At 45.5% G+C, this 15,224-nt stretch overlaps 1 protein-coding gene across 6 annotated transcripts in view; it reads left to right on the top strand.

Moving 5' to 3' along the window:
- ZNF462 (zinc finger protein 462) overlaps positions 1–15,224 on the top strand; it is an 89,242-nt gene that overhangs the window by 30,932 nt on the left and 43,086 nt on the right. For 4 of the 6 annotated variants that reach the window (XM_054003399.1, XM_054003398.1, XM_054003396.1 and 1 more), the window contains exons 1-3: positions 7,640–7,804; positions 7,968–8,218; positions 8,854–14,372. In XM_054003399.1, coding sequence (XP_053859374.1) covers positions 7,999–8,218; positions 8,854–14,372 — 5,739 coding nt within the window. In that variant the 5' untranslated portion in view covers positions 7,640–7,804; positions 7,968–7,998. Of the gene's footprint in view, positions 1–7,639; positions 7,805–7,967; positions 8,219–8,853; positions 14,373–15,224 lie in introns of those variants that run through there. The other 2 variants (XM_054003400.1, XM_054003397.1) reach the window with 2 other exon arrangements.

Genomic DNA, 15,224 nt, shown 5'->3' with positions numbered 1-15,224 from the left:
TGAGTCCAGAAAAGCAACTTTTCACACACATCTTTCAAACTAGTGATATTCTGGCTTTATTTGGCATCACATTTTTTTTAGTTGGAGCCCCAAAGCAGAGCTTTGCCCTTTGTATTTGTGGTTTCTGAGTGCTAGTGACTTGGTTTTCACCTCTGTGACTACACTCAGAGTGCCTGCATGTGTTTTAAACCAGCTGTGTTGGCTGGTCTAATCTCAGATCTCTTAAGATTAAAATTCTGTGGCCCGTAAAATAATCCAGCAGTCTCTGTGTTCCCATGGTTTAGCTCTGTCACCAGTTTCTAAAGCTGTATTTAGACTCTGCAAAAATACCGTGCTTCTTGCAAACTGAGATTTGGTCCTCTTTAAAGCTCGCAGCTCACCAGCCACAGCACTGCCAGTGGCCATGGAATGGAGCATTGAGTTCAGGGTGAATGGCAAGATTACTTCTAAAGGCACTGGATGGAGGGTGTTTTAAGGGCAGATGGCTATCAGGAGATAATCTTTTCTCTCTTCAGACTTTGTGGCTGTTCTTTCAATCCACGGTCCAGCGGGGTATGTGGTGGAGTTTGTCGTATCTGGTTTGCAACTGGCAGGACCCCCTTTTAAGCAGCTCTGACTTTTCTTGGCAAGATTGAAGTCTTTGCTGGGGTTGTGCCAAGCTGAGGAGCCTGCTCCTCCCCTGCTCCTTCCAGGGTGAGGCTGGTAATGCATCCTTTGTGTAAAAGCTCCTGGAAGGTATTTGCAATGCATGAGAAGGAATTAGGTTGTTTCTGGAGTACCCGGGCACGGTGCTGCCGTGTTCTTCAGCACCACCTACTGACATCTTCCTCTCCCTCTTAGCTCAGCATACCACCGGGGTTTGCACCTCTTTCTTAACTCACAGCAACAGCATTACTCGAGGTAATTAACAATACACTCTTGGCTGGAAATTAGAAACCCCAGACCCCAGTGCATTCAGTTCCATTGTGCCATATGGGGAGCACTAATGAGCAGGGTACAAAAGCCAAGCTGCTTGGCTCTGGTGTCTGTTTTCCTCAGCTGGGCCAGCCCACTTGCCCCTTGTGTCTGTGCAGAAGAGCACTGAGGGGCTCGGTTGTGCTGGGGAGGTGAATGACTTGGCTCATGTCCTGTTAGTACAGGAACGAAGTGGCAAAACCAAATTTCTATTCTAAATTTCTGTCCCACCCTGTTTCACCTCCCTCTTAAACTAGTTTTGTGCATCAAATTAAGCATCATACAAAATAAGGGAGAAAGTCCTACTCTGACCATCCAGTTGTTCAGATTCTCATATATATATTTAGTGTCTTTCTGAATTCTGTAGGGATTAATAACTTGCCATGAAAGTAATTCAGAAGATCAGAAGAACCCATCCTAGCCTTGCTTGGGGCAAGAGCATTTAATGTTTGAGAGCCTTTCTCATCAGGGAAGTTCTTTATCCTCAGACGCTGTTGCCTATGCTCTGTATCAGGTACTGCCTCACAGCTAACCCAAAGGAAAGAGGGACAAAAAAGGCTAGAATTGTAATTTGTATGACAGTGTCAGTTTGTAGTTTAGTAAGATAGTGGCATTTTATTTGCAATCTACTTTTATTTCAAAAATTTGAAGTTTGAAAGTATCCTTCAGGTATTCAGACGGCCTCTTAATATATTTTTTTTAACAGAACAGGTATATAAGTAGAGCCCAGGACAGAAAGAAAGAGAAGAAACATTATTTGTGGGAAAAGAAGGAGTCATCAGCACTTAGGTAGCTTGAGTCAGTAAAGCCCTAGCAAAAGCAGATAGGTTCCACTATCTGTGATTCTCCTTTCACACTTTCCTCTAAAATCCATGGTGTGCCTTTATTCTGCTGTGGTCTTACAGTGAGATGGCTAATAGGTATTAATATTCAGTAACTACATTTTTCTGGGGTTTTGGATTTTTTGTTTATTTGTTTTACCTTTTTTCCACCCCTGTTTTTGAGAAGTCATAGTCTTGGGGAACCAGTTGAGTTGATACCAGTGTATCCATCATTTTGACCCATTTAATCTTATTTATGTGAGAGGTTCTTGAACCAGAAAAAAAAAAGAAAGAAAACTGAACCGTGCTTCTGGCAGCAATGAGAATCATCTCTTCCATAAGCTTTAAGAATGTGGTTTATATTTTTTTTTTTTAATGTAGAGGATTTTGCAAGCTGTGATAGATTTAGTGTGCTATTGGGTATGTTAAATGTCTGTATTCAGGAACATAACTAAATATCAACTGTATGCGGATCAGCAGAGTTAGCCATCCTATTTTCCAAGACAGGGAGATTTCTGAAAAGTTTGGAAGATAATGTACAAAGCATGTGTAGAAGATCTCCTTTTGTGAAATCAGATCTGGAACCCACTTCAGGCTCAAACAGTCTTTCAGGTAGCTAGATAAGGACATTTTGGGAAGAAAATGAGTTTGTGTCTGCTCAGTTTAGATTGTATTATTGATTTGTAATGAATCCCCAATAGCAAAGTTCTTCCTGAAAATACTTTACATTTTAATATACATTTCCATGTAAGTCAAGGGAAATATTTGCTGGAAGAATGGAATCACAGGCATCAGCTAACATATCTCTTATGTCCTTAACTGCTGAGTTTCAGAATGGAACAAACAACCCAAAACTGAATGTATGGAGATATTGATAATTACAGCTGTATCCAGTGATACAGTTTTATCATTAATTCCTTTACAGGAAAATATGAACCATAAAGTATGTATATTGTGGAGTAGCAATCCAGCCCATGGAGTTCTATCAAAACACAGTTGTATCAAATAAAAAAGCAAACAAAAATAGTGAAAAAAGAAATGGTATTTCAGTTTAGTTTATGTTGTTACCAGCTCAGAGAAGTAACTCCAAAGACAGTCCTCATAGGACCAAGAATTTCAATAGCTTGACTGGAATTCAGTCACTGAAAAAGATCTATGAGTTGAGTAGGTTTACCTGACTGTAGTTGTTAGTTGAATTTATTCCCTGAATTCTTAATTAATTATGGGGTTTCCTTTCATAAATGAAAGGTGAGGCTGGCTTCCTCCAGTTGGAACAGCCTTCAGGTTTCCAGTTTCTCAAATGTGTTAGTTTTTGCATTAATCTTACGATTTTGTTTGTTTTGTCCTCATTTTTGCTGTGGTGACCTTACATTATAAAAAGTGTTTAAGAAGAAAAAAATCAGGGGAAAAAAAAAAACAAACCCAAAACCCCAAATCCAAAGATGAGAGCTGGAGCTCCACTGTAAATGGGCTGAACCTGGCCAGGAGCCCAGGCAGCAGGGCTGGAAGGTCGTCAGCACAGCTGTAGGCATTGGTTTAAAACCCAGGCTTCCCTAGCAGGGAAAAATGCCTGAGGTGTTACTCATGGGAATTTTGAAAACTTGTCTTATCTGTAATTACATGCCAGCAAATTTAGTTTCCGTGGTATTTGGTAGTTAATTTCTGGAAGGGTGGGGAAGACTGGAAAAACCTGGAGGACCATGAAGTCCAACCATCAGCCAGCACTGCTCATGTTCATCCACAAAACCGTGCCCCCAAGGTACACATCCACACATCTTTTAAATACCTCCAGGGAGGGTGACTCAGCCAGTTCCCTGCTCCCTGCTTGGGGGAAGAAATTTTCTCTTCAGCTCCACCTTTTTGTTGAGTAAAATGAACGATCTGAGCCCCACCTCAGTTGTGGGGTTGAAGATGCCTCTGATCATCTGACCAGAGGAAGGGCTGGGGAGCTGGAGATGCCTTTGTTTCACATGCAGTGTTACTAATGCTGAGCTGGAAGCTCGCGGATTGTTGTGTGGTCTGACTGACCTTTTTAGTTATGGTTGTACATGTGCATATTCTTAACTTGTAGAAGCTCTGCTGACTCCATCTCAAAATATAACGGATGGGTAGTCAAACCACAGAAGCTCAATTTTGAGGTCAGTGCCTTGGGCTTCACAATTAATTTTGTATTTTGAAGCTTTAAAACCAAACTTAAACATAATGATTTGTACTAGTTTGGATGCTGCCAAATTCTGTAATTACTGTTGTTCAACAAGTACAATTATCTTTTGTTTTGGATTTTTACAAACCTCAAAATCTAATGCAACTGTGTCTCAGATGTTCTCAGGCATTTATGAGTGTAGAGGAGGATGCTGTAGATGATTTGAGACCACCTTGTGTCTTTAAAACAGTGTCTTTGAGAATCTCTGTTGCCCAGTGTTTTGAAAGCTTTTTGCTCATAAGAAAAATAAGAATACCTCTATATCTAAAAAGACATTGTAAATGCAAATTAGCCAGACAATGGCATTTTAATAAAGTTTTGTGAGGTTAGCATTGCATTAGTAAGGGTATTTTAGAAGTCACATTATTTATACACAATGTGGTCTCAAGAGATCGCTTGTGAATCTGTTCAAGGTCTTCTGGGATTTATGGATTCATTTAATGGTGATTTTGTTTGGTTGCTTTGGGTTTTTCTTCCCACACTTCTGCTGCTGAGTTACTAGATTTGGTAATTCCTGTCTCACTCCACCTCCATTCCCCTCTAAATTTTCTTATTGAAAATGTAAAGGGTTATGGAATGAATTAGCTTAGCTGACCATGATGGAGATGTGTGAACCTTGCTTAATCTCCGTGGCTCGGGATGTGTCTTGCCAGTGTTTCAACATCTGCGCTTGAAAATGGTCTTTGCTCTTTTCACCGGGTGAATATCTCCTGGTGTCATGTCCCATGGGGACAAAAAAGAAGAGAGATGCACATTGTGTTACAGTTTCTTTTGATACGTGAGCTCAAACTGGCAGTGTGTGTTTTTAGCCCTTACACAGCGGTGGGATTTTAAAGACAAACGTAGAAATGGTAGAGCAGAATGCCTTACAGAAGGCTTCATCCTGCTCTTAGCAGGTGATGCATGATGAAAACATCACACTGAAGTCCACTCAGCTGTACTTGATGTTTGTTCCTCACGGGAAGCAGTAAGATTAACCTCTTCTTGGGCTTGGTACTACCTTTGTGGTGCAGACCCTGCTGAGATTCAAGCAGGAACCCATTAGAGAGTCTCCATAATTTTTGTAATCAGCAGCTATTAATGATATCTCTCAACACAAAGTTGGTTTAAGCTTGTGTAGACAGCAACCAGCATCCTTAAGGATGCATTCTCCAAGCAGCAGTGCATGCTGGAGATGAATGAAGATGGTGGTGGTTTTCACCTCTTGGAGCTGCCAGGATTGTTGTTTTTTTTTTTTTTTTTTTTTTTTCATATCCTCAGCGCTGATCTCCCTCTATTTCATAAGCTGGCCTTAAGTTTTCCAAAAGAGACGGCGTTTCTCAGTGATGTTTCTAAAGGGTCTGAAGTTTTCGGGGGGCTGAGGAGGGGGAGGGCTGAGGGGGGGGAAGAGCGAGTTTTTTTGTGTGCTCGCCTTGTTTTTCATCTCTTCCACACAATGGAGCTTTCAGAGAACCTCTCTTAAAAGGCATAGCTACAGCCTTTGTGTGAAGGGTGTGTCTGCTGGCAGGGTTTGCTGATGCAGACAGGCTGGGTGGTGATTAACAAAGGTCATTAGACTTTGGAATCTGGCAGGGGAGTGGGGTGGTGTGTCTTCTGCGCCAAGCAGGAGAGCTCCCCAGGGACAGGCCCGGCTGGAGGCTTCCCGCCTGCTGTCCCCCCTCACTCCCCCGCGCCTCCTCCTCCTCCTGCTCCTGCTCCTGGGAGGCTCAGCTGCGTGTCGCCTCTGCCTGTAGGACATCTTGGACCAGTGTCTTGACGCTGTGAATGCAGCGTTTGTGGAGCGAACCGCCTCATTTTGTCATCCATGGGACAGGGGAACCCAACCCTGAGGAGGAGGTTTGGGGAAACCCAAGCCTTCGGCTGAAGGAGAGAAGGTGCAGCTTTGAGGAGGGCGCAGGGGGAGGAGAGCAGAGACGATTTGGAGGGCAAAGCCATGCCAGGAGAAAGGGAGATGTGATTCTGGAGGATGGTGATTTTTAAAGCATCACCTAAGGAGGAGGAGTTAAAAAAGAGGGGGCGGGGGGGAAGAAAAGAAAAAAAAAAAAAGAAAAAAAGGCTGGTGTGCTTGAGCTGAAGCTGAGATAAGTGAGGCCATATTGTGCATAGGCAAGAAGCTCTGAGGCTCTGAGTGCAGGAGTTGTCTGAGCTAAAATGGCTGCTCCCAAAGCTCAGAGGACTAGGGCAGCTTAGTGAGTCTTAAAGCTTCAGTGACGCAGGGGCTCATATCTCTTGAAAGTGTGATAAACACATTCAGTAGAGCTGTGGCTTGTTTGGCTGAGATGAAAGGACTAAGCTTGGGGGATGGGTAGTGAAAACTGGATGATCTGCTTTTCTGTGAAGTGCTCTAAATGCAGGAGTCGTCTGCTCCATGGAAAAAAATTGTTTTCAGGTCTAATGGACTGTGCTAAAGGAGACGTGGGGTGGGGTTTCACTCACTGCTGTAATTTGATCCAGAGCAGATAGCAACCTCTTCCACACAATTTGGTCTGGTGCTTGCACATAAAAGCTTGAGTATCTCGATTATTGTAACTTTGTTAGCTGAAAAGAAGCTGGTGCAGCGTTCATTTTCTTTATTGGTGGTGAGAGGCAGTGGGGGGAGAGAAAGGGCACAGTGCAGCCTGCAAAGTAATGTAGGTAAATGTGGGGGGAGCCTCTGTGCTCAGACTGTCCGGAATTTGACTAGCTAGAAGTTTATTTTAGTAGGCTATCAGAAGAAGCATTCCTTCATCTAAAATCCTGGTGCACTGCTCTCTATTTTTTTCTGTGCCTTAGTGTTTTGGAGCTTTCTCCTCACTTTGTAGGTTGCTTCCTCCATACTCTACATACAACAAACACATGGAATTTAAATTGCTGTGGGCTGCCGTTGTGTCTTGGACGTCTGAAATACTCCATTTGTCATCCTTTTCCAGCAGATGCATGGAAGCTTAAAGAGGCAATTGCTGTATTAGCGTAGGTAGGTAGCTCTTGTGCCTAAGCGCTGCACAGGGTAGGAGGGTCTAAGTCTTTTGTTTGGCTTCTGCTTTGTATCTCCTGTCCTTCATGGCAGTGCAACCCTCTGTCACAGGATTAATTGTCACAACTAAACCACTCTTCTTCACTGTATCTTATGTTGCTTTGTACTTGAAGGTATGCAGGGCTTTTGGATAAATCAGGGAAGTCATAATGACTCTTGAGTCTTTGTAACTCGTGTTTCCATTGTACTTTTTCAGTATGGTTGTTCCCATTGCTGTCCTTTTCTTCCTCCGGCTGCCTCCATCCCCCAGGCTGCTAAGGCACAAAGGTCTTCTCCCTAGAATAGACTGAAATGAAACTGTAAACATTTTAACAAAGAGTGGAGGTGCCCTTAAAAGCTTGGTGGAAGTAGGGCAGAGCAAAGTATTCTGCCTTGGGTTCGCGTAAGTGTATCCTTGCTTGTAACCTTGCTGTTAGTTTTAGACTTTCAATATCAGGACAGATAGGATGCTGTGATGAAAGACAGATTTCTCCCTGTGAAACCTTCTGATGGCATGGTAGTGAATGAGGCAGGAATTGGCAACTTCCAGGAAGGTTAGAGTGTGTCTCCTGAAGGCAGAAGCTGCTGTCTTCTGATTGTAAATTCCAGTGTATGACTGGGAGTAATGTGCCATTTCTCTGCACAAGGGCTGTGGTCTTTGAACAAGACCAAATTCTGAAAAACAGCCCGATGTAATGGAAAAGCCAAGAGGACAAAGTCCATTGGATCAGTAGTCACTTGTCAGAGAGTTGACTGTTCACAGAGTTGAGTCAGCAGCTTGTGAGCTACCTAGATAGAACTTCTTGTGGATCTGAGTAGATGCTTCTTAATAAGGTAAGGAAAGGTTGAGTTCCACACCACTGTGTTTGTGGAATCTCTGCAAATGACCGAGGCATCAAAAGCTTGGTGTTACCTTGGTTTTTCCAGGATTTGTTCCAAGAGTGCTGCTGTAAACTCATATTGTTCTTCTTCTCTCCTTCTCCTGTTTTTCTTGCAGATTTTTCTAATGTAAAAGATCATCCTGAACCATGGAGGTCCTGCAGTGCGATGGCTGCGATTTTCGAGCTCCATCTTACGAAGACCTAAAAGCTCACATTCAGGATGTTCACACTGCGTTTCTGCAGCCAACTGATGTCTCTGAGGAGAGTCCTACCCAGACGAGATCTGGTTCTATCAACGCTAGCAACCAGACCGAGGTTGAATTTTCTTCTGTAAAGGATGAATTTGCAATTGCAGATGACATAGCAGGTAAATCTCAACTCCAAGATTATCTCAGCTCTTAAGATCTCAGCTGTACCCCCTCTTTTACATGTGTCTTATTTTGGTGTGTTTAAGTTTCAGCCTTTGTTGTGTTTTAAAAATTTGTATTATCTTTATGGCTATGTCAGCAAAGCAGATATCTAGCATCAGCCATACTGGCTCTGACCATGGCTTTTTTTTTTTTTTTCTCCTGCAAATGCAAGCATGGAGGATGGTTTTATTTCCCAGCTTCTTTTCATGAGGTTCTTCATACTGATTTTTCATTTTCAGCTTTTCATGGTTATTTTACACTACCATGAACCACCTCAAAATTACAACATTTGTTAGTTTTCAAACTGAAACTAGTTTTATTTTTTCCCCCAAGAAGGTCATTTTGGAAACTATTCACCCAAAACTGTACACCACAGTCATTTATATGTAGAAATTATTCATAATGGCCACTTTCCTGACCATTTGCAGGTCTGTAGATATTACCATAAGTAAGCGAGGGAATCCTGTAATGGTTGTTGTCAGTTCAGGGTATGGTCACATTCTTAAGCATACAGGGTGGGTGAAGGAAAAGGCTTTTTATTTTATTTTATTTTATTTACAAATTTACGTATACACCTTAATTCTCATTTTAGGGCAAAATGCAACAAGTCAGATGGGGACTGGAAGTTACTATAGCCAGAGCCAGACTTTCTATGGCCAGCATATGGCTCCAAATCCTAAACCAACCAGCAAGTTTTTCCAGTGCAAGTTCTGTGTGCGTTACTTCCGTTCCAAAAACCTCCTCATAGAGCACACACGGAAGGTTCATGGAGCACAGGCTGGGGGGAGCTCAGTGGGGCCGCCAGCTTCTAGTTCCCTAAATTACAACATCATGATGCATGAAGGGTTTGGTAAAGTTTTCAGTTGCCAGTTCTGCACCTACAAGTCACCCAGGCGTGCGAGGATTATTAAGCACCAGAAAATGTATCACAAAAACAACCTGAAAGAGAGTTCAGCTCCTGCTGCTGCTGCTGCTGCTGCTGCTGTGTCTGAATCAACGTCTGCTTCTGTGCCAGTGCAGGAACCCTGCAAGGAGCTGCCGGCAGAGGTGGTGGAGCGGAGCATTTTGGAGTCGATGGTCAAGCCCCTGACCAAGTCTAGGGGCAACTTTTGCTGTGAGTGGTGCAGCTACCAGACACCTCGGAGGGAGCGCTGGTGTGACCACATGATGAAGAAGCACCGCAGCATGGTGAAAATCCTGTCGAGCCTGAGGCAGCAGCAGGATGGAACCAGCGCACCTGAGGTGCAGAGTAAGAGTGCCCAGAGTGCCTCTCCAAACTCGAATTACATGTCCATGAACACAGCAGGACGTGAGATGTCGAGTGCTAATGTCTCTAACTTCAGGGGATCTATGGGCAATTCACTTATCAGGCCCAACTCTTCTACATCTTCGAAGTTTTCTTCTGTGTCTTACCCTCAAATGAAGCCTAAGTCACCTCACAACCCGGGCATGGTTAATTTGTCTGACAGATCCCGCTATGGAATTGCTGATATGACGAATTCTTCTGCTGACCTGGAAACAAGCAGTATGCTAAATGACTCCAGCTCAGATGAAGAGCTAAATGAAATGGACAGCGAGAATGGCTTAAACTCCATGGATCACCAGACCTCAGGAATGTCTGCAGAGCAGCTGATGGGATCTGATGGCAACAAACTATTGGAAACAAAGGGAATTCCCTTCAGAAGATACATGAACAGGTTCCAGTGTCCTTTCTGCCCTTTCCTGACAATGCACCGCCGAAGTATTTCCCGTCACATTGAGAACATCCACCTGTCTGGGAAGACAGCTGTGTACAAGTGTGACGAGTGCCCCTTCACCTGCAAGAGTTCCCTGAAGCTCGGTGCCCACAAGCAGTGTCACACGGGAACAACATCCGACTGGGACACCATGAACTCCCAGGCTGAGAGCATTGCCTCATCCCTGAATGACAGCACGGTGTCTTACGAGACTGGGAATATCAACGGTAGGAAGTCAGCTGGGATGATGGAACCTGTGCAGCCACAGCCGCCGCAGTCGCAACCACAGCAGCAGCAGCAGCAGCAACAATCACCCCAGCCCCATTCACAGCATCCATACAAGTGCACGTTGTGCAACTATTCCACCACCACTTTGAAAGGCCTCAGAGTTCATCAGCAGCACAAGCATTCGTTCTGTGACAACTTGCCAAAATACGATGGGCCGCCATCAAGTGCACCGCAGGAGAGCGAGGCAGATGCTCACCCCTCTGCCAGCACCGTGAAGAAGAGCCAAACCTCCATCCTTGGGCTCTCATCTAAAAATAACTTCGTTGCAAAAGCCCCTAGGAAGGTCTCAAATGACTTCCCTTTAGATCTCTCTCCCGTGAAAAAGAGAACTAGAATTGACGAAATAGCGAGCAACCTGCAGAGCAAGATCAGCCAAAACAAACAGCAGGAGGATGCTGTGATTAACGTAGAGGATGATGAGGAAGAGGAGGAGGACAATGAGGTGGAGATAGAGGTGGAGTTAGACAGAGAGGAAGAACAATCAGAACCAATGATAGAGGTTTCCAGTTCTTACACACCCCAGCAAATGTGGGGCAGAGAGGCTAATGATTCCCAGAAGGAGACAAGCTTTAGGAGCATGCAGCATGACTACAATTCCACCAACGGGGCGGAGATTGAGCTCACTTTGTCTGAGGATGAGGAGGACTACTACTCTGCTGTCAGCATGAAGGACCATCAGAGCCCTAATGCCTCTGTTCTGGGCAGCCAGTCCAACATGTATGGTACCGACCAGAACAACGAGAATTCGGAGTTCAGTGACTCTGGCAGGCTTTACTACTGTAAACACTGTGATTTCAGCAACAAATCTGCCAGGAGTGTCAGTACTCACTACCAGCGAATGCATCCCTACATTAAATTCAGCTTTAGGTACATCCTGGATCCCAATGATCATAGTGCAGTGTACCGGTGTCTTGAGTGCTACATTGACTACACAAATTTTGAAGACCTGCAGCAGCATTATGGCGAGCATCATCCTGAAGCTATGAATGTACTGAACTTTGATCATTCTGATCTGATCTACCGCTGCCGCTTCTGCTCTTACACAAGCCCAAATGTTAGAAGCCTGATGCCCCATTACCAAAGAATGCATCCCACAGTGAAAATTAACAATGCAATGATATTTTCAAGCTATGTTGTTGAGCAGCAAGAAGGGCTGAACACAGAGTCTCAGACACTGAGAGAGATCTTGAATTCTGCTCCAAAAACTATGGCAACCTCCACCCCTGTGGCTCGTGGGACTGGTGTGCCAGCTGGTTTTAACAAAAGTGCCACCAAGAGTTTCAGTCCTGAATGTGAAAATCAGAAGGAACCTTCAGTCAACACTGTGGTTGTTTACGACTGTGATGTGTGTTCATTTGCAAGCCCTAACATGCATTCAGTTTTGGTGCACTACCAGAAGAAGCACCCCGAAGAAAAGGCCTCATATTTCAGAATCCAGAAGACCATGCGCGTAGTCTCTGTTGACAGGGGCTCTGCCCTCGCCCAAATGTCATTTGAACTGGGTGCTCCCATCTCCCCGAAACTCTCCAACTTGGCTTCTCAGCCTCCACCTCCCCCACCACCACCCCCAGACCTCTCTACTGAGCTCTACTACTGCAAACACTGTTCCTACAGCAACCGCTCCGTTGTGGGGGTGCTTGTCCACTACCAAAAGAGGCACCCGGAGATCAAGGTCACAGCCAAGTACATCAGGCAGGCCCCGCCGACCGCAGCCATGATGCGGGCAGGGGAGCTGCCACCGGGCATCCAGAGGCCACCAGTGTCCATGCAGCAGCTGGGCCGCGGTGGGTCCGAGAGCTCTGTGAACCCTCCGGAGAACGAAATGTTCTTCTGCCAGCACTGTGATTATGGGAACCGGACCGTGAAGGGTGTGCTCATCCACTACCAGAAGAAGCACCGCGACTTCAAAGCCAATGCGGATGTGATCAGGCAGCACACAGCCACCATCAGGAGCCTTTGTGACCGCGGCCAGAAGAAATCAGCTGGCAGCCTGCCCGCCCATACCTCCGGCACCGAGCGGGACAAGTCCAAGCTGAGAGCCCTCAAGTGCAGGCAGTGCAGCTACACCTCCCCTTACTTCTATGCATTGAGGAAGCATATTAAGAAAGACCACCCGAATCTGAAGGCCACGGTGACATCCATACTGAGGTGGGCGTTTCTGGATGGCTTGATAGAAGCTGGTTATCACTGTGAATGGTGCATTTATTCACACACAGAGCCGAGTGGCTTGCTTGTGCATTACCAAAGGAGACATCCCGAGCATTATGTTGATTATACCTACATGGCAACCAAGCTCTGGGCAGGTCCCGATCCTTCCCCTCCTGCCCTAGTGATGCCAACAGAAATGAAGACCTATAAATGCAGAGACTGCATTTTTGAGGCATCTTCAATTTGGGATATTACTAATCACTACCAAGCATTTCACCCTTGGGCCATGAATGGAGATGAATCTGTGTTGTTAGATATCATTAAGGAGAAAGATACTTCTGAGAAAACCATGCCACAGCCTGATGAAGGTGGGGTCAGGATGGAATCTGAAGACCAGATAGCAGCACCACAGATGGATCAGGATGCAGAGTGTGCAGAGGATCCCAGCCTTTCCCATGAAAAAACTGTCCAGCTGGCTTCTGCAAATCCTGCCATCTCTTCCACTCCATACCAGTGTACAGTGTGCCAGTCTGAGTACAACAACCTGCATGGCCTCCTGACACATTATGGCAAAAAGCATCCTGGCATGAAAGTGAAGGCAGCAGACTTTGCTCAGGATATAGACATTAACCCAGGGGCTGTGTACAAGTGCAGACACTGCCCATACATTAACACACGTATTCATGGCGTCCTCACACACTACCAGAAGCGGCACCCATCAGTAAAAGTCACTGCTGAAGACTTTGTGCATGACGTGGAGCAGTCGACTGACATTGCTCAGAACGACGTGGAAGAGACAAGCAGGATTTTCAAGCAAGGCTATGGTGCTTACCGCTGCAAACTCTGCCCCTACACCCACGGAACCCTTGAGAAGCTGAAAATCCACTATGAGAAGTACCACAATCAACCCGAATTTGATGTTTTTGCCCAGTCACCACCAAAGGTGTCTGCCTCAGTGGAGCCAGACATGGTGACTGAAATCAAGGCCTCCCCAGAAATTACTGCTGAGGATGTTGGAGAGGTCTCCATGCCGGCACCCCATTTCTCAAGTTCTCACTTAGTGTCACACACAGTTTTCCGGTGTCAGCTCTGTAAATATTTCTGCTCCACCCGGAAGGGGATAGCAAGACACTACCGCATCAAACACAACAACGTCCGGGCGCAGCCAGAGGGCAAGAACAACCTCTTCAAGTGTGCTCTGTGCTCCTACACCAACCCCATCCGCAAAGGGCTTGCGGCACACTACCAGAAAAGACATGACATTGATGCTTACTACACTCACTGCCTGGCAGCCTCCAGGACAGTAAGCGACAAACCCAATAAAGTGATCATTCCATCTCCTCCCAAGGATGACACTCCTCAGCTCAGTGAGGAGCTGAGGAGGGCTGTAGAGAAGAAGAAGTGTTCGCTCTGCTCCTTCCAGTCCTTCAGCAAGAAGGGCATCGTGTCCCACTACATGAAGCGTCACCCCGGTGTTTTCCCTAAGAAGCAGCATGCCAGCAAGCTGGGGGGATACTTCACTGCCGTGTATGCTGATGAGCATGAAAAACCAGCTCCAACTGAGGAGAGGAATGACTTTGAAAAGCCTGAGGTGGAGGCTGAGGCTCAGGAAATCGAGTGGCTTCCCTTCAGGTGCATTAAATGTTTCAAGCTGTCCTTCAGCACGGCAGAGCTGCTGTGCATGCATTACACTGACCACCACAGCAAGGATTTGAAGAGGGACTTTTCCATACTTGGAAGTGGCACCCGCTCTCAGAGCCCTGTCTACCAGTGCAAGCACTGTGATACAAAATTGCATAGCACGGCAGAGCTGACTGCACACTTGAATGGTCACAATGAGGAATTCCAGAAGCGTGCCAAACGTCAGGAGAGGAGGAAGCAGCTTTTGAGCAAGCAGAAATATGCAGATGGTGCTTTTGCAGATTTCAAACAAGAGAGGGTAAGGATTTGTGTGTCAGTCTCTTTCTCTGCCCCCTGCTTCCCACCAGGGAGCCCACCAATGCCCACTTGCATGTTCTCTTTGACAGCCAAATGACCACAGGCTAATGAATGACTCAGCGTGCCAGTGAGCTCCATAAGTCAATTACACATCCTGCTTTAATTTCCTCATCCATCCTCCCTAGGTTCTGTAGGAAACCTTGTTCCTCTCTACCACTTCCTTCAGTATTTTCTTTATCTTCTTTCCTCCCTCCCATGCTTCTGGAGAGCCATCTGTGTCTGACAGTTGCTTGTTCTTTTGTGACAAGGCTGCCATGTACTTTGTTGTGGATTCTCTACAAAATGTCCCATCCCCTTCTTCCATGTCCCTCTGGATAATACATCAGTTTTCTTCTCAACCTTCTTTCTCTCAGTCCTTTCTCTCGTTGAGCACTCAGGATTAGCATGACACGGATCTGTGTAGTGACAGGAGCTTTGGGCAGGTTTCTTATAAGGAGGGGACAAAATTGTTTCTCCATTTCTTGCTACTTACCCCCTTCCTTCTGCTTCAGTTTGAAAAAATACACTTGCGCAGGAAAAGCTTTGCACAGAAGTTGGGGAAGTTAGGGGGTCGTGGAGGAGGAGGAGGCACAGTTTCAGGCTAAACTAAAATGGTCTTCTAGAGGACCACTGTTAGCCATAAACTGAATATTTCTTCTGCATAGATGTCTTGTCCACTTACTTTGTATGAATTAATGATCTCAGCAGAAATTGACCTTGCAGTTCTGCAAGACTGGACATCAAGTACAACATCAGGTCTGAAGTCTGGTCTGTGCACCTAAAAACGAGGTGATAAAACCTCCTTCAGTGAATT

Source organism: Vidua macroura, chromosome Z, assembly GCF_024509145.1.
Source record: "Vidua macroura isolate BioBank_ID:100142 chromosome Z, ASM2450914v1, whole genome shotgun sequence".
NCBI lineage: Eukaryota > Metazoa > Chordata > Aves > Passeriformes > Viduidae > Vidua > Vidua macroura.
This window is presented reverse-complemented; position numbering and strand designations above follow the sequence as displayed.